The sequence below is a fragment of the Thunnus albacares genome, chromosome 7, assembly GCF_914725855.1.
Source record: "Thunnus albacares chromosome 7, fThuAlb1.1, whole genome shotgun sequence".
Lineage (NCBI taxonomy): Eukaryota > Metazoa > Chordata > Actinopteri > Scombriformes > Scombridae > Thunnus > Thunnus albacares.
Window position 1 is genome coordinate 12,998,111 of NC_058112.1, and position 20,311 is coordinate 13,018,421.

At 40.0% G+C, this 20,311-nt stretch overlaps 1 protein-coding gene across 1 annotated transcript; it reads left to right on the forward strand.

Annotated features, from left to right (window-relative positions):
- Window positions 1-4,244: 4,244 nt before the first annotated feature.
- On the forward strand, window positions 4,245-19,110 carry slc1a2b (solute carrier family 1 member 2b). The gene is made up of 11 exons (XM_044357307.1): window positions 4,245-4,525; window positions 7,192-7,331; window positions 9,056-9,208; window positions 9,538-9,788; window positions 10,134-10,281; window positions 10,414-10,540; window positions 10,791-11,024; window positions 11,122-11,316; window positions 12,272-12,406; window positions 12,539-12,803; window positions 14,746-19,110. Exons 1-11 carry the CDS (start codon window positions 4,488-4,490, stop codon window positions 14,815-14,817), a joined length of 1,758 nt encoding a protein of 585 aa, XP_044213242.1. The 5' UTR covers window positions 4,245-4,487; the 3' UTR covers window positions 14,818-19,110.
- The last annotated feature ends 1,201 nt before the right edge of the window (window positions 19,111-20,311 follow it).

Below are 20,311 nucleotides of genomic sequence, written 5' to 3' on the forward strand. Positions count from 1 at the left end.
TAGAATTGATATAAAACAAACACAGACACAAAAATCTGCCACACAAGGAGGATTTGCATGTGTGAATTTATGAGAACTTTATCTCTATTTCAGAGTAGTTTTAAATGCTAACGTCATGATTAGTTGTGATAAAAGCATCTCCTTCAGCAATAAAGAGTGTCAGGTTGACCTGTGAGGCTGTGTCACTGACCGTGGTACTGAATTGCTGCCCTGCTACCCTATATCTGTTTGGCAGGCTCAACCCTTCAAGAACAGACGGTCCAAAAAGCTTCCAAGTTAGCCTTTTAAAATCCACCTAAGAATAAGTTATTAAACAGCTTTAAAAAAAAAATCTCTCTGGAGCCGCAAAACATATTTGAGCCTATAATGAAAGTACCGCAGCCTATTAAGTCTAAATTAGCCTATCAACATTACTAATAGATCTAAATGAGCATTCATTAATATGTTTTACCACATGTGGCTGCAGTGGGCTATTTATAATTATTTGGTACTTTAACTTTGTATTTCCATTACAATAATACCATGTTTTTAATTATTTGTTGATGACTGTAAATGGCTTGATTCTTTAGGCATGATTATACTGCAAAAAAGGTTTTTTTTGCCTGTTCTCATAGAATAACAAAACTCCAACAATATATCACTGATTACATACTTTGCCTTTATAAATATTGCCTTAGTTCTGCCTTATTATATTTCAAATTTACTCATTTATTGTACTGAAATTATACTGTACATGGACACATTGTTTGGCATTATAGGGTCATGTCCTTTAGAATTCATTATATCCTTTTCATTCAAACTTTTATGCAATACCGATATATTCAGACTTACTACTCGGTAAGATAACATAAACTTTTCAACTTGGTGCATTTGAACTGATGCAGCATTGATTAGCCTTTTCATTCAGTCCAAAAATAGTGAGTGCTGTCATGAACTTGAGTGAATATCAACAAAAACGTGCTTCATTCAATGAGCAGTTCCTTTGGCTTTTTGCCAGTCTTTGATCAGACTGTAATCTCACTCTGGGGTTCACTTGGAAGCAGTTGAAGACAAATGTCAGGTGGACCACCGAGTGACTTTGCACACCTAAATTTGATTGGAATCACCCTCCTAAATTAACCAAACATAGAGGATGAAGGTTAGGTTCACCCACACTAATATAGCCTGTAATAAGCTTAGACTGAGTATGTTGTGTGTTTTCACTGAGTAGATTCAGAACCAGCTGAGACACATGAATATATGCAGACAGTGGACAAACATTCACACACATCACATTATAGGATTGTTTTGCACATCAGAGACAGATATGAAACACAATGTAAAAACAGTTTTTTTCTTCGTCTCTAAAGGAATAATTGAGGGAGAAACCGGTAGATAAATTTCATTTCGGCAGTTGTTGGAAATGGGAAAGAGGCAGTGTTGATTTGGGTTTGATGTTTGGGGTTGAATGGATGCAACATTTTGAGGCCATTTCCACCCACTGGGAAAGTTTCTTTTGCCTCGGTCCCTCTACCTATAGGATATATTGTTTCCTAGCAAGCAGTGCTCTTAAGAGGGTCTTCTGTATTGTGTCGAGCATCTGAAGAACAGTAGGTTACACTACTGATGGAGTAAACCAGATTTGCATGATAGTCCACACATTTCTCTATCATTATCTATCACTGCATGCATTCATCCCGAGAACCATCTAGGGATACATAATTGAGAGGCGTAGAGTGACAAAGCTTCCCTTTCTTCAGATTCTGGAATTTATCTCCCACTTCCTATGCACAGCACAACCTGAAGTGTTTGCTGAGAGCTTCATTTGGGGGGGCTTTTTCACAGCTCCTAGGCAGCCAGTATGTGTGAGCCCATTTCTTCCCACTGCATGGCAAGTGGCTGCGAGGCCCAGAGGGGCCAGATATATCCGGAGCCTGGCCCAGCTCCAGTTGTCTTTACCTCACAGTATATTGTGATACTCGAGTCATGAGAACAGGCATTGGGCCCCTCGAGAGACCAGTGGGAAACTTGTATTCTCATTTACATCTCCCTCTGTGCTATCGTATGGATCCCAACAACCTGATTAGACAAGTATAACCACACAGTCTGTCTGAAATGCAAACTTGCTAATTATTATGTAACACACAGCTACGTTGTGTATGGTGTTTTATAGCAGAATGTGTGACAGTAGCTCATTAGTTATGCAACTCAGATATCAAAGTAGCTCAATTAGAAAAAAATAAAATTGTCCTTTTAAAGCTTTATTACTTCTTGGTCTATGAAATGCAATTTCTTAGATGAGGTAAAGATATATTGTGTCTATCTGTTTGCTATCTATCAAGCTGTACCCCATCTTTACATGGTAGTAGCATGTGTGTGTGTGTGTTTGTAGGCTATGTGTTTGTGTGTTGGGTGTGTGTTTGTGTGGCAGTGAGCTTCCTCTCTCCCCTTTATCCGTTTCTCTCTAAGCCGCAGGGTGTTGCTAGGACAACCCCTCGTGGTCCTTGCTGCATCGCAGCGGTCCTCAATGCCAGCACTCAGGGAACCTCCTCACACTGGGAAGGCAGCATAAAATCGGGATAATCGCCGTCGATTATGGTACACAATGGGCTGCCGCTTGTGAAAGATTCATTCATCCTGGAAAAAGAGACTGTGGAGGGGGAAAGAGAAAGGGGCGTCTTGGTCCCTCCGCTGCTCTCCCACGGTGGGCACAGGCATGACATCAGTGGCCTGAAAGAGCTGGCATTCTGGACATGCCCACTGCCCTCCCCTCTCGCTATACCCTTATACCCCCCCCTCCCCCCTCACCAGTTCGAACCCCCTCCTTTCTTTTCCTTGCCCCTGCCAGTTTGGATGCAGCGCTTGGCCGGGCAAGTTGGGGCCACAGCCACTGTTTGCGTGTGAAACAAAGCCCCTCAGAAGGAAGAGAGAGGAAGCAGAGAGCTTCACATGGTACCAGCCAAGAGCAAGGATGGCTGCCTCAGCCTTCCCCTCACAGGCCCCTCTTTTGGCTGAGAGGTGCTGGTGTGACCCCAGTACCCCCTTCTCCCCTAGTGTCCCTTTTACTCCCCCCGTAACCCCTTCTTCTCTGTCCTTCTCCCTCGTTCTCATCTCAAAAATGCTCCTTTTTCCCTGAGAGAGCCCTTTGAGTGAGTATGACATGTCAGGGGATTTAGGATGAGTGATTTCTCATGACACAACCTTTGCTGACAGTGATGGCATTCCTCTTGCTTTTGTTGTCGTGTTGGTCATTTGTTTGAAGAGGAAATAGCTTTCCAACACATTTCCCTAATTAGAATAATGTGATACTGCTCAATACAATGTGAAGTCCCATGCTGCTGGGAGACTAGAGGGAAATCAGCATGACACCATCCTCACATGAATCACGTTAGTCATTTGTGCTTTGGGGTTCAGTGCTTTGAGGTTTTATTGAATAGTGGGGATATATAAATCTATATGGTGGTGGTGTGTGTGGACACTATTTTGATATTATACTTAAAGATTTTATTAATCTTCCTTTTTTAAAATTGCATTTTTGTATTTTGTTTTGAATCTGATATTTTGATGATTGCCCTTGTGATAATTTGCAAAGATCACCTGATAATATATACACTTTGCTTTTTCTTTAAGCTCTTGGACCACAGTGGCTCAAGAGTGACATAATATGTTGCAGCATAACTGCAGAGAACAGTAAACATTAACCTTTCATCTGCTGTCCATTAGGATGTCCTCAAAGTCCCAAAACGTGAACATTACTGAGGTTAAATCTTCTATTTGTCATTCCTTTGTCATGGGCTACTTACAAAGCACTACTGTCTGTATTGTGCCATTAGCAGGCATCATCATGCTCATCTCCAGCAGCCTGGCCTTTCTCTCGCTATCCCATGTAGCTGGATGAGTCTGGGAGCATGCTCTCTGGGGGGATTACAGTGTCCAGGGAATGGAGGGACTCTGAGGGATTTGACTCTTAAGCTCAGATATTGACTCCTCCCTCCACTTCTTCTTTTTAGTTATTTATTTATTTCTAGGTTTGTTGTGTGTGTGTGCTCTGTGTGTGTTTGTGTGTGCTCTGTGTGTGTGTGTGTGTGTGTGTGTGTGTGTGTGTGTGTGTGTGTCTGTGTGTCTGTGTGTCTGTGTGAGTGTGTGTCTTGGTGTTTTAGCTGGCTGTGGGTGGTGGTGTTGGTGATGTTGGTGGTGGTGGAGTCAGGGGGTGGGGGCTGAGGGGGGTTTGCAGACATCAGGATGGGGCAATTCATGTTGCTGTGGCTGTGACTCGGTCGTCTGGGCTGTGTTGACTCGCTCCTCTCTGGATGCCTTGGAAGAGCTGGTGGAAAGCTGAGAGCTGCTAGCTGTCAGCAGAGCTCTGTTGTTTTCAGCCTCCGGCTGTACCTGGGAACTTATCTGCTGACATCTGGCAACATTTTGGATGGAGCAGTCGTGATCCTAGTAACGATTTCTTGTGCTGATTCACTCTTGAATACCAAAGGCTGGAGACTTGATCCTGGTCAATGTATATAGCACTTACCTCTACTCCACCAGAAATGAAGTAAGTACTTTACATTCCATTAACTCAATGACACTCTAATTTATGTTAAAGTAAAGAGTAAGCAGGACTTGGAAACTTCTCTTTTTTTAACTGACAGATAAAATGCAATCTTGGTTAATTTTTAACATCTTTCACTTTAAATTGTATGTCACCTGGGTTGACATCAACACAAGATCTAGTTTTATTAGGACCTTCATTAATTCATCATGGCTTTACAGTCCTGTAATGCTATTAATCTGACTAAGCTCTCAGGCACGATTAACTGGTTTATAAAATGATCCCATTAGAGACTGAGGAGAGGAAACTTTGCATGAGTGTGTGCATCTTTGTGTGTCTGAATATGTATGTCATGACTTTTGAGGTTCTGAGTGAATTATGAGGTTCTGAGTGTGGCTGTTAACATCTTTGTGGCAATCTTCCCAGTTCCATTTAACCCCTTGGATGGTTAAAAACTCTGAAGCCTAATATCTCAGAATTATTCTGCAGGGCAGAGAGAATGAATTCCAAGCTCATGGCATATTAATCAAAGCTAAAATTGTGTACAGCAAAGAGAATTTATAACATACAATACACATTGTTATTTCCTACTGCTGTGAAATGACTCTTTGCTATACATTTTCATATTCATCCATCATTAAATTTCACACTCAAACCCACTCTCTCATCTGTCTCTGACTTGGTGAGAGAAGCGCTAATGAGGGGATCATGACAGAATAATATCCGACCTTGGTGACGTCCAACGTCTGCTTCCTCTCTCTCTCAGTGCTAAAAATAATGAAATGGAGAGAAACGGGAAAAAATTCAATTAACAGCTCTCATCACTCTTATGAAATGGGATTGCATGGTAATGCTAATTTTTCAGCGTTTTATTTCTGGAGTTTTACTAATTCATCCAGCTTTTATCTGAAGTATGGAAAGACAGCGAGGTAATGGTGCCGACTGTTTGCCTGCTATTTGCATTTATTTTCTGTATGTCACACTTCACTTTGAAATTAATAAGAGGAGATAGAGCTGGTCCATCTGTGTGCCTGGAAGCTGACCAGGTGGTCTTCCTATAGCCAAGCTTACAACACAGCGATACACAAAGCTGGGGGAGGTGTGTATATGTGTGTGTGAGAGACTGTGTGTGTGTTCATGTGGAATTATTAGCGACTACTTACACAACAACAATAACACCATTAAGAGCCTTTTTGTTGCGAGGAAGTTTTCCAAACGCAGTCTATTGATTTGAGCTCCCTGCCTTGCCTTTGATCAAGTTTCAGCTTGAAAACTTGACAACCAACATGATTAATATCTATGAAGTGTTCTCACTTCATAGTGGAATATGGGGGGGAGGTATGAGGACAAAAAAAATTAACTTCACTATTGAGGCTTCTATTTGTGAGTCTTAGGCCATGAACCCCAGGGGTGAGGTGAAAGGTCAGAGTCACATTGTTTCCTCTTTGCTTTTCTGTTGTAATTCATCACTGCAGACATTTTCACGGGCAACATAGAGACATTTCCATTTCCTCATGGACAAAAAAGATGTCAAACAGAGAAAGACAATTTGATAAATTACTCTTGTTGAGTAGATGGTGAATATATAGAATATATTTTTTCTCACTTTCTTTGACAGAGTTATTGAACACCTGGCTTACTGACATGTGACAGACACAGCTGTCTCTCTTCTCGCTAACAAACTCATTCACACCTCGATGGGACTGCAGGAAACTGCTCTGTGCTGCCTGTAATGAGAAATTAGTTTTCATTCAGTTAATTGGGCTGTGTGACTGCACCCCCTCATTGTACAATTCTATTCAGGGTTTGTATGATTCTAAATGTACTGTCACGCAATCATTAGAGGAAACTAAGGGGAGAAGAGAGAGTAGGTATGAGAGTCTGAAATGGGTGTATAAGTCTGAGCATGCAATATGCTTTATCATTCAGTTATTAATCAAACCTGTCCTGTCAAGTTGGAATTTTGTTTATCTACACTTTGAACCACCTTGTCCAGGAAAAAACTAAAAAACATACACATGACATGGTATTTTATATCATAATATCTCAATTTAAGGAGATTTGACATTTGAATTTCTTACTACTTGTGAATGTAGTGTACATAGCAACAATACGTTAAGTTAATCCATTCTGAAAGTTATAAGTCAGTCATATTATGTTTTAAACAAGTCCAAAATTAATTACAGAATTATCTTACAAACTGCTACTAAAGAAAAATACATACTCAGTTTTTAATAAACTGACTCATCTCAAGTTTCGCCCCCAAGGACTGGAATTTTATAAGCAGCAGCTTGTCGTCACTATACCATCTGTTGGATGCTATAGTAACCATGAACAGTGTTGGAGTGACAGCTTGCCAGCACACTTGAATGCTTAACATTTTTCTCATCATTTACTGTTTGCTTTTTAGGTATATCATGTTTTTCAGAGATATTATGCACATCCTGATGATCTGATTTCTGTATAATGGTGCTGTATTTTGTTATAGCGTTAACATAATGCTTTGTTCTTTCTCAAAGTGACTGCACATGACAGAATGTGACCGCATGATGTGTAATGACGCATAATGCTGTATGGCCATGAGTGCATTTTCGAAGGGGTTCAGCTTGATAGCTTTGCATTTAATAAACAGTCCTTTCATTTTTTCTGTCTCTCTCTCTCTGTCACAGTGCCAACAGTATGCCTAAACAAGTGGAGGTGAGGATGCACGAGAGTCACCTGGAGCCCATCGAGGCCAGGCCTCAGTCCAAATGTGCCAAAATCTGCTCCAAGCTGTTCAAGAACCTTCTGCTCACACTCACCGTCCTCGGTCAGTAACCTTCTCACTGGTGCATCTTTCTTTCCTCCTTTTTTAATTTTTTTTTACTTCTGCAGGACCAAATATAAAGCAAGGCAAGCTAAAGATGGGCACCGACCACTGCTGAGCTCAGTGATCTGTTAACTCATAGCTCGATTTATGCAGCTTGCTAGTAATAGGAGGAGGAGGTGCCATCTGTGCTTTTTCAGTACCAGACAGCAAGAAGGGTGTCCTGACCTTCCCCAGCTTTGTGCCACCTGTTGCTATCGAAAGCTCTGAGCTACATTGGTCACCCAAACAGCCTCTGGTGATGCATAAAAAATATTGTCATGATAGCTCACTGGCTCACTGCGCCACAGGGGAAGATTTAATGAAAAAAAGGAAAGAGCACTAAAGTAGTGATGCAATATCTGGCTATAGGCTTTTAATCAGATTGGTGTTCAACCAACACATATCATTCATACTTTGTTATGTCTGACGACTATTTGGTCCCTCACAATCATTACCATCTTAAACACAAAGGCTGTGAGCTGGTGAAAAAGTTTCATTTAGACATGTGTGTATCTGTATGCTTGCTTGCATGGATGTGTGTTTGTGTGAGCATGTGTAATGTGTACATCTCACCCCACTTGGCAGGACTCTCGCAAAGCAAGTGAGCCAGCACGATCATTGATCATCTGTCACTTGGCAGATAAGAGCCTGAATGGGAACACGCAAATAGACCAAAGAGAAGGCACAGGAAATCAAGTGCCATCCAAAACCATTGGGTGTGCAGAGTCCACAGGATGCTGCTAGACTGGAGGATAGACTGAAGCACAGAGGACAGCTTACAAAATTAGAAAAAAAAAAAAAAAAAGCTGGAGGGCTTTTGATTCCAGAGTGTGTTATTAAACAACATCTCGGGCTGTGTGATCTTTGGCAGTGGTGTGGAAGCAGAGGAAGTGCAGCTCCAGGGGAGGGATGCTAGAGATTTGTCTGGCCTGAGATGCACAGACACAGAGGCCAACCATCCCTGGCCTGGAAGGCAAGGCTGCAGGGGGGTTTAGAGCACACAGAGGTCATATTTACTTCCGGTGTAGGAACAGTGTGTGGCAGGAAAAGATGTGTTAGTTGGAACACACATGTGGCTTTATTTGGGAGGGACTGAACTTTCAAATGTCACTGTTTTCAGGCTGATTTCAGAATGAATGGAAGCTAGAGGATAGGTAAAGGTAGCAAAAAAACCCAAAACAAATTGCAGAATATCCTACTGAGAATATCCTACTGAGGCACAAAGTGAGCCTGAGATCAGGGTCAAAAAGTGAAAATTTCCTTGAAAACATTTAGGTTTTGCAGGGATTACAGATGCTTCACCAGGGAATCTGACATGCTGCCTCCTCCCCACTGCTTCAAAGAGATCTGATCTTAATCCTTCACCAGCTTTACTCTCTCTTAGCAGGTTTCTGTTTTATCCCATCAACCCACTGTCTTCCTAAGGCAGACAGCCTCTTGTACAGCTCCAAACAATAGAACTGATAAGGCAGGGGCCAGTTATTAAGGCTTCTTTAAGGAGAAAATTGTTATTTAATAGATTAAATCGAAGCTCTTCCCAGTAGCACAAGATAGACCCATCATTTATGTTTGTTAATGTTTTATTCAAATGTAATATCTGACTTATTTTCCTTCCTGATTTCCTTCTATTTAAGCATTAAACACTCCCGCACTTTGACTCACTCACACTCCTTCTTGCGTCTCAGGTGTGATCTTGGGAGCTGTATCGGGGATGTTACTTCGTGTTGCCTCTCCGATTCACCCAGATATCGTCATGGTGATTGCCTTTCCTGGAGATATCCTGATGAGGATGCTGAAGATGTTGATCCTGCCGCTCATCATCTCCAGTTTAATCACAGGTGCACTATTACATTTATATGACATATTTCAAATTTTTTTCTGACGTGTTTGTACTTTATCTTTACGCAGTCGATACTAGGTGTGACACCTTTTACTGCTGTAATACGGCTAAAAATACACATATCGGAAAGCCCGTAACCCTGATTCTGAAATATCAGTCATTTAATTCATCATGACATGCATCATGCACATGATCAAACACAATTATGCAGTCACCTAAATGGTCTTTGCAATCAGCCCTCATGCCCCGCAGTATTAAGTCAACATTTCCATTCAATAAGACCAAGTAATTACCAGGTAAACATAATCATGCTGGTTTTGGCTGCAGGTCTGGCCGGTTTGGATGCCAAATCTAGCGGTCGCCTTGGCACCAGAGCTATGGTCTACTACATGTCCACCACTGTTATTGCTGCTATCTTGGGAGTCATCCTGGTATTAGTCATCCACCCTGGCAACCCCAAACTGAAGGAGGGTCTGGGCGAGGGCATGCAAAACGATGACGTGTCCAGCCTGGATGCCTTCTTTGATCTGATCAGGAACCTGTTCCCAGAGAATCTTGTGCAAGCTTGTTTCCAACAGGTATGGGAAGACAACAATAAGATGACACATCTAAATGCTGAGATTGGATTTTCAGTGCATGTACTAAATGCCTGAAAAGTCTGAGTTACTTTGAGTGTCAGATGAATGGCATCACTTAATATAATTATTATGTGTAGCTCAACATCAAGTTAGAAAGAATGTTAAACTTATAAGTCTGAAAATGGGTAAGCTTGTACAGATTGACCAAAATCAAGACATATTAGATTATAAAGATACACCAGTTTGACTCTGCTATCTGTAAGTTTGGTATCATAGATAATATCATATCTGACCCAGCATCAATCATCCAGTTCATCACTTATATATTTTCCTCCTTTACTTCAGATCCAGACAGTCACGAAGAAGGTGGAGGTGGTTGTTCCAGAGGACGTCAATGCCACCACTATGGAGGGTCTGCTGGCTAATGTTACCAAGGAGCCTCAGTACATTATCAAAAAGTCCCTGCAGTTCAAAAGTGGCATGAATGTTCTGGGTATGTATTATTTTCAGTATTAAAGTTACAGAATCTGAAACCTCTCATCTCCTGATCCCCTCATGCAATAGTCATCTCACCTGTCCACACTTGTATTCAAAAGTTTGACACGCTTATGATTTTCCGTCACAGGTCTGATTGGTTTCTTTATTGCATTTGGCATCTGCATGGGCAAGATGGGAGAGAAGGCCAGACTCATGATTGAATTCTTCAACATCCTCAATGAGATCGTGATGAAACTTGTCATCATGATCATGTGGTTAGTATCACTTAAGATGCCATCGACTCATTTTTTAAACTCATTTTGTCAGACAGAAATAACTATAAATGTCAAGTTATTTCTCTAGTCATTACATCTGAAAAGATGTAATTAATGTAAAGCAGCATGTACTTTTTATTCAAATCAAATGGAACATGTCGGAATATAACAGTTTACACTCTGATGGCTATCATTAGTTTTACTGACAAATGAAAAACCTAAACTAACAAAAAGATTTTCTTCTTGTCAGGTATTCTCCCTTTGGTATTGCCTGTCTGATCTGTGGTAAGATCATCTCCATCAAGGACCTGGAAGTGGTGGCCAGGCAGCTGGGCATGTACATGGTGACTGTGATTATCGGCCTCATCATCCACGGCGCAATCTTCCTGCCCAGCATCTATTTTGTTATCGTCAGGAAAAACCCCTTCACCTTCTTCTTGGGCATCTTCCAGGCCTGGATCACTGCTCTGGGGACAGCCTCCAGGTCAGCACCAGGATGGATGGATGAATCGATAAATTGGTGCTTCTTAATATTTGTGCAATTAATAGAAAATATACCTTTTTTCTGCTTTTCCCTGCAGTGCTGGTACACTGCCTGTCACCTTCCGCTGTCTGGAGGAGAACTTGGGTATTGACAAAAGAGTCACTCGTTTTGTGCTCCCGGTCGGCGCCACCATCAACATGGATGGAACTGCTCTGTATGAGGCCGTGGCAGCCATCTTCATTGCCCAAATGAACGGTATCCACCTTGACCCGGGTCAGATTGTCACTGTCAGGTCAGAAAGCACTCATGGTGGTATATCTTTGCACTGAAAATGTTATCTCTTAATAATATTTGTACTGGTAACAGCTTATTTCTTTCTTCAGTGAAAAAATTATATTATGTGGTTAGTATCATTGCTTAAATCTGGTATTCTTACTTGTTGGTTTGGACAGTTTAAAGCCCTGGATGCCCTTTGCGATATGGGATATTAATGTTGTGTTGGGAAATCTATCGCTGTATGAATTTATGCCTCTTGAACTGACTTGTCTGCACACTAAACTCAGAAAAGCTATTTTTAGTCTTAACAGTAAGAATTGTAAAACCCAATATTCAAAGTGTATGTAATCTGAGCCCTGAGGAAGCAGTTCGGCAAACCCAGTTAGCTCTTAATAAATAAAAACAAACACATCAGTGGTGTAGAGGCATTTAACAGTGAACAGAAAAGCCTCCGTGGCTCAAAGCAGCCTCTTTAGAGAAGAAATTTACTGTGGAGCAAATTAACCACCAGGAGGAGGAAGCAACAACATGTGCCAGTGAAGTGTCTCATGCAAAGCAGGAAGACAAACACCAACCACACACCGTTTCTCAAGCATCTGTCTATCTTCCCTAAATGCTCCTGCGTTAATAGAAAGAGTTGAGGATGGATGACCTTCAGCCTGACATTTTTATGGCATATCAATCCATGGACTCTCAAATTAAACATCCCATCTCTCACATTTGAACCTCTCTTCATGTGCAATGAAGGACCCACTCGGGTGCTCTTCTGCTGCTGCTCTTCACACAAGCACCATACACAGAGTGAATGTCTTCATCTGTAGCTGAGAGGTGTAGAAATTTTTTCCAAAAGTGCGTCGCATTCACTGGTGTCTGAAGATTTGCGGGGTGAAGAGTCAGTAGTGGAGGATGTGGTTAGGTTTAGTGGTTTTTGAGGGTGTGATTGATTGCTGCGTTGCTGTGTTTTCATCCAGTCTCACAGCCACCCTGGCCAGTGTCGGAGCTGCCAGTATTCCCAGTGCTGGCCTTGTGACTATGCTCTTGATCCTGACTGCTGTAGGCCTGCCAACCCAAGACATCAGTCTGCTGGTTGCTGTCGACTGGCTGCTGTGAGTTCGGCATCAACTATTAAGACAAAAATATATTTCCCTTTGCTACATTAGGTTTTCTGCAAGTCCCTCCCAGTATTATCCACGCTGAATAAAGTATGCCTCTTCCTATCCTCAATTCTTTCTCCTCAGGGACCGATTCAGGACCTCAGTGAATGTGGTGGGTGACTCCTACGGTGCAGGCATCGTGTACCACATGTCCAAGGCAGAGCTTGAAGAGCTGGATGCGCACATGGCTAAATCTGACGACATCGAAATGATGACAAAGACCCAGTCTTATTACGATGACATGAAGAACCACCACGAAAACAATTCCAACCAGTGCGTCTTAACCGCCACCGCTACCACAATCTCTACCGCCACTGCTAACAATTCTGTCGTAGTAGATGAATGCAAGGTACAATTAATGCTTACGGACATAGAGACTTGTATATAACCCTCACTTTGCTGTTGCATGCTCACCCTGCACCTTTTCTTGACTCTCTTTGTTTTGTTCATTGCATCTTTGTACATAATAATGTAAATACATCCACTATTATTTTATGACAGAAGTGAAACAAGAGAACAGAACAGAGAACAGATGCATGTGTATGTATGTATTTCATTCTTCTGGAATAGCAGCTTTTGTGTTGAGCAAATGTCGAAAATTTTAAAGCACTCATGCCAAAAGGTTTCCAAACTAAAACAAACCAAAAATTATTCTAAGGCATGCAAATGTGGGATAAATCAGTTTTGATTTTATGCTATTGCCCTATATTTATCTTAATCTAATGAATATAACCTGCTGGGGATTGGCTGTAACTCAAAAGGCAGAGCCAGATAATCCTCATTATGACCCTGAGGAATTATTTAGCAGCCTTCCTCTCTATCAAAAGTTCACATCACATCCTTTTTCCAAAAAACCCCCTTGATAGGATGTTTTCCCTGATCTGCTTCAGTTGTTGCAGAGACTTTTCTGTCATCAGCTTAATATCCAGTGTTTTTCATTCTGCTTTATCTAAATGCGGCTGATTTTAATTGTTTAACAGGTTTATTTCCAAGGGGTCGCCCTTTGCTGTAGGGTTTAAAATACAGAGAGGGAAATGTGTAGCAGCTAATTAGCAGTTCACATATTCCGTATACACATTTACCATGCTGTCACTGAGCCACGTTTCAAATTTTGACACTGGCTGTTTCTACCCATTGTGAGAACTGTGCTGTGAAATTGAAAGCTGTGCAGTTGCTCCCATAATGTAAAACACAATGCACTTTGAATCTTGCATTTGAATGTATTCCAGCCTTGTGGAATAATATACGAGAGTTGCTCCCTGACACACACACACACACAGGCACACACACTAGTGGAAAAGGTCTACTGATGAGCCTGTTCATTTATTAAAGGATGAAAGGTGTTGCCTAGCAACACTGGCAACCTGTCACACAAGCAATTTGTCCATAGTAAAAAGTTATATCCTTCTTTCTTAGTCTCCATTTATTAGCAGACATTTACATATAAATGTGACACAAAGGCTTGCTATTTGCAGTATCCACAATGTCTAATTTTTTCTGTTTTCTTTTCTGTTTGCCTGTAAATAGCATGACTCACATTTCTAACCCCCTTTTTTAAAGATGCAAACCCACTGTAGAGTGCTTGCAAAATAGCAAAAACATAACAATGCATTCATTCTAGTGTTTTTACCTTGTTTTCTATGTAATCTGTCTATTTTTGCATTTCATTTATTTTTATTTCATTATTATTCATTTGTATTTTTTTACTGCCTGTTAAGTTTTTGTTCATCATAAATGTGTGGTCTGTTCCCAGGTCAGTAAATGAAACTCCACTCTTAGGACTACCATAAGCATGATCATCAGTGGTCATCCAGGAGTTCCAGTATTCCTCTGTAGTGTTTTGCATGTTGCAAAACAGCAATGATACCTAAGAAACTGTATTTTAATTGCCAAAGTACCATCACTACAGCACCCAAAATTACAGAAAAGAATGTTCTAAAAAGTATTACGGCTTTACCGTAATAAAAATGTTTACAGTTATGTGTGTTATCTAAAATATTTATTTCATCATATGGCTTTTAAAAACAGGATAGGTTTGATTGTTGAATTTGAGATGACATAGCAACCATAAATCATGATCAACAATGCTTTATGAGCTTTGCAAGCCTGATTGGGATGCATATTTGACCAATCGAATTGCTTGGCTAAAACAAAGTAATATTACGTGAGAGTGCTGAATCAAATCATGCAGTGTTACTGTTAGCTCTTTCATCCAAAGAAAGATGAACTGTGCTTTTTATTTGTCTGTGCCTTGGATCCACTGTTTAGATGTCCCTGCTAACTGCTTACAGGTAACCTCAGCCACTAACGGCTCTGCTGCGGAGTGCACGCTTGTTGAGGAGGAACCATGGAAACATGAATAATGGCAGCACAGAGATCCCCTGCTCCTGGGCTCCACAAGCTTTCCTATCTGGTGAAAAAAGAGTGAATGAAAAAAAAAAGTCACATGAACAGAACTACTAATTGTTTTTTATGTAGTTTAGTTTTCTTTTTTATTAGTCCCTTTAAAAAGTTTTTGTAACTGTCTATCTGACTGATAAATAATACTAATTCACTTAACCGTGAAATGATAACAGAGGTATACCTGTTAGAGCACAATTATGTCCTATATAGCAGATACTTGCACAACATACTTCAAGGCTTGGGAAAGGAAGGAAGAAAAAAATGTTAGATAAGATATTCCTAGCAATACATCCTGGTTCTGAGTTTATAAGATAAGAGAAGATTAGTATTTGGCTCTATAACATGAGATGCACTGAGACCATCTTGAGTTTCATGCAGATGATTCATCATTCGAATGCCAGAGGATGAGTGGGAGTTAGAGCGTTAATCATGGCAACCACTATACTGTTTGTACTGAACTTCCTTGCAGTACATCCCTGTCAGTACCATTACAGTGTGTGCAGAAGGCCACTGCTTTTCAGCACACTCCTTCATCCGAGAACATAACTTTCAATTCTTAAACTGTCAGAGCCTTTTGAAGTGCGTCTGATCACATATGCATTTGTCCAGTATTACACACTATCCCTGAGGTCCAGTAAACTAATGAAAGGGTAGGAGGCAGGGAGAACAATAATGAACAGGAAAACCACGCTGAGCCTCATAACCTACAAGCACAGTCACCACAGAATTATAAAGCACAAATCATACCATGGAGCCCATTTCTTTATCCCCACCCCTCCCACCCCTACCTTTTTTTTCGTCTACTTTAAAAAAAAGGGACTTTTTTTCTTTGTGGCACCTGTTGAGTGAGATAGAAAACCTATGTGTGTTTGTGTGTGTGATAGAGAGAGAGCTGGGGTTAAGAATATGACCAAGTCAATTATAGGGACCATACAGGCAGAAAATCAATCAACTCACAGAGGCCTTTGAACTGCCTCCATGACATCTCAAGCAACACATTTTTCACACATCAATGTCCATTTGTAACTGGCTTGATATGGCCACCCTTTCTGATGAACTGTAAGCCTCAAATTTAAAGCTAAGAAAGTCACTGCCCTAAATATGAAACTTTATACAATATTTTTCCTTTTCCAAAAAAAAATTTTAGTGATGCCAATGAAATTAAATTAGGGTCGAAACCATTTTTGTGAAAAGAAACAACAATAAGTAATTGACAAATGTGAATGAATTGTAGCACAAAAAAGACATGATTTAGAGCACAAACAAAGCTGATGTGCCAATGAGCTCCGTGGCATAATCAAAGTCATGCACATTATCGTCCCATGTCGATACTGATCTTACTCCAAGTTAAAACAACGATGATGACAACAGGAGATACTCAGGCTTATATATTTACTCCTTTACAGGGAAACAAGATATTTGATGTAATCCTAATGTTTACTTGCTCACAAGAGTAATTCACTTCAAGAAAATGGCCTCTTAACAGCACAACGTATGAAAGCTTTGACTTCGAAAAACGATGACAGTTTACCGCAACGGTCTTGTTGAAAAGACAGCACATACAGTAAGCACATACACATGTTCTGACTACATTCCAGTGGTTGAATGATGCTCAACTTGTGTACTATTTGAAAGCACAGATGTGGTTATTATTGAACACTGACAGAGTACACTGAGTGAACCACCAGATAATTTTAAAAAAAGAAAGGAGGAAGAAGTAGTGCAGCACTTGGCTGTCAGATGGATTCTTGGCTTGCACAAACAGAGACAGATCATTGATGTAACACTCTTTGGGGAAGCTTGGCAGCTTCTTGTTTAGCCAGACCTAAAAAGGTAAACAACTATATATTTTAGCCACCAGAGCTCAAGACTGTTTCTACAAACCCTAGATGCTGCAGCTGTGTGTCCATATTGGTGAGAAGAAGTTTAAGAGAACTCAGAACAGAACAATGGGCACATACATTTACACAGATCATGCCAGAATCAGGTAATAAACATATATATTCCTCTCAAAGAACCAAATGGCTTAAAAATATCTGCAAACACGCAAACAAAGCTGGACTACTGGCTGTTAATCTTTTTTAGCCTGTGTGAAGGAGAGGTGAATATTCTGTAGTGTGAGTGTGGATATGATTTCTTTATCAGTATTGTGTACGTCTCTCTTGTCTTGTTTGTGTTTTATTTGTGCTTAATGACAACCTTGCCTTGAAGATGTTCACTTCAAACTGTACATTCAGTTTGTTCACGACAAATGCCAACTGAAGTAACACTAGGAAACTTAACAGAACACTTAGTGCAGCACTCTGTCCTTTCTAGTTCCTGAAACACACTCTCAGAAGACATCTTTCACTTTGCTTGTTTTAAGCTTGGCTAACAGAAGTGTGCTCTGATACACCGCACAGCACAGACTGATGCACACATATGCATACACACAAAAATAAGCATGCACGCATACACATACCAGTTTTTTTTCCAATGCACACATATGAACACACACACTCGTAAACACTCTTAAACCTCAAAGGTCACTACATTTATAATTGTAATCGGCGAGCTGCAGAGCACAGCACTGACAACCTAACAGGCCCTTTGAGCCTGATCTATTTACCTTGTGATCTTCAGGAAAAAAAAAAAAAAAAATTCTCTCCATTAAGGAGACAATGCAGACCATAGTGTCACCGATGGGGATTGAGTGTTGAACCACTATTATGTTCAAACTCACGGTTTTAGAAGCATGAATAAAATAAAATGATGATTATTTTTTTGCACCACTATCTTAAAAAGCATGATATTTTGAAGTGCCTCCTTGCACTTTGTGTATATATTGTAGGTAACAGATGTTTTTTTTTTTTCTTTTTGGTTTGTTTTGTTCTTTTTTTTTCTTTTGTGGGCATTGAAATGGTATGTAGGAATATAGTTTCATTGCTGTGACATTTTAAAATGTAATCCTCTAGAAAAAAATATCATCTATGTCCTGAGTAAAATTAGATTAGACAAAATGTATAGAGAGGAAATCGTGTTAATAAATTGCTTGTTTTTTTATTCTCTAATAGCTGTTAACTAGTTGTTTTACTTACCTGTCACACACCAATATATAAATATCATTTTTTTTTTGTATCTAATGTAAGCGTTTTGAATGTTTGTTCCATTAAGATATAAGCAGTGTGCATTCATTTTCATTGTACATAAATAAATATATAATTGTTCTGTTCAGTGGCAATGCAGAATTTTCCGGAAATTACAGTGATCCTGACGCAAACATTGTTTGCGCTAAGAAGAGAAAGATAGAGAGTGAGAGAGAGAGAGGAGTGAGAGTGAGGGGACGTTTCTGGTTTGACAAAGGGGGCCAACATGAGTTATTTGGGTGGAAATTACTGTGATAAAGGTTGTCGAAAAGAGAGACAAATAAAGGAAAAGGTCAAATTTGCCCTGTATGTAGGATAGAGAAAGGAATCAAACAGCCTAGTAGTTGTTACAAGTGAAAGAACAAACATCAGATGTATTCAAATGCCTGTTCCAGCATAGAGCAACATTCCTCAGGTGACTCATCTGAATCATTTTGTCATTTCAATGGAGAAAAACCGGCTTTAGTCTCAGGCATCTTTGTTTACCTGGCACATGTGCATTTATAGCAGCGAAACATGGATATCTAGACCAAACAGTCAGCTGGCTGCTTTTAGATTCTGTGTTAGCCTGTCTACATGCCACATCATCATCACATCATCACACAATGCAACCTAATGAGACATTAACATCATGGAGGTTCATAGATATACACAGCTGAACTGCCTTTTTTCCACTTGCCTTTTTTCGCTTTCTACACAGAAACTATATGCACGCACAAACACCTGGAAGTTGCTGAGCTAATGGTACTGATTACACGGAAAAATAATTGGCAAAGTATTTCAGTTAAGGGCCAGTATATCTTCAAGCTAGTCCTTTTCTATTGAAATGTGTCTGTTTTGAAGAAACTCCTAAACAGAGCTGATAAACCGTCTCACTCCTGCCAACAATGTGCTTTCCTGATCTTACTTTTCTAAGCCTTCCCTCTTTGTAAAGCTGTTGTAATTTTGATGTAAAGGCAGAGCGTATGTGTCGGGGAGATACAATATTGAGAAAAAAAAGACAAAAAAATACATGAATTCTTTCCTCGGTCTATGGTATACATAAAAATCTGTTTCTACATATCAATATGTGTTGTACCTTTGGTGTACATATACAAATATAACTAATAAATGTTGATTCATAACTAATATTGGCTGCTCTTTGTTTTTTGTTTTTTTGCCTGTATAAATGTGTATCTTGTCACATAACTATCATACGAAGACACAGATGCACACACTCACACACAGAAACATTTGTCACATCTGTCTCTGTTGCTCTGTTTGTGTAACTCTGAGTTTTTACTGGTGTATTATTCTTAATAACATCACCAAATGCATTTGGTGCTATCTACCATTATTTGGAAGAGGTAGGGGCTTAATACGCTGAATTGGACAAAGAACTGTTTACTGGCTATTTTTTAGCATCTCCAGCCTGCTTTTGTCATTTATGTTCTATTCCCAATGCCACTGAGGAAATGAGTACTGATCAACAATTTTAAAGATGACACACATACGGAAGAAAGGGAGAGCTTTGCTGCAGGCTTGTGAAAAGTGACGATATGTAATCTAGAGTTCTGGAAAACACAAAGCACAAACGTCCACACTAATCACCCCCAAACACACCCAATGACGTGTGTCCCAAAAACATTTGTTTAGCATAAAAGTAGGAATGAGCACTAGAGGTGATGGTCCAGGACATTATGATGCTGCACCATTACTGCACAGGAAATGTCAATTAAATCAATTTTTCAATAATATTTACAGTAAGCGGAGTGAAAACAAATCCTAAATGTATACCCTAATTGAACTGTCTTTACTTTATTAGCAACTTAACATTTGAAAAATGCACTTTCCAAGCATTATTAAAATGTTAAAGCATAGTTGTGATTAGTTATGAGACTACTGACCTCACCAAAGCAAAAACAGCCAAAAACAAAATATAGATTGTATCTTTGCCAGAATGTCCATTATTTCTCACAGCTGATAAATATTCATTAGTCTCCAGTGAATCACGTAAAGAAAAAAACATTGTTAAAGCATTAAGTTCATGTAATAATAGATGAGTGAGTACACCAGAGAATTGATGTTCTTCTCAAAACCGAAATCACAGACTATATATTTGTCATTTTTGGATGGCAGCATTACGGCTGAGCAGCTGCAGAGCAGTGTTTAATGACTTCATGCACTGTATAAAAAACGCATACTAAATAAACAGGAATCCTGTTCCTTTGTATGTTGTTCAAAGAAGACAGTTCGGCTATATTGCATGCAGCTTAATGCTGTATGGAAAGATGCCATCTCTATCTTTCAAAATGGCTGTCTTTGTGTCATTCTTTGTATCCTGTGCTAA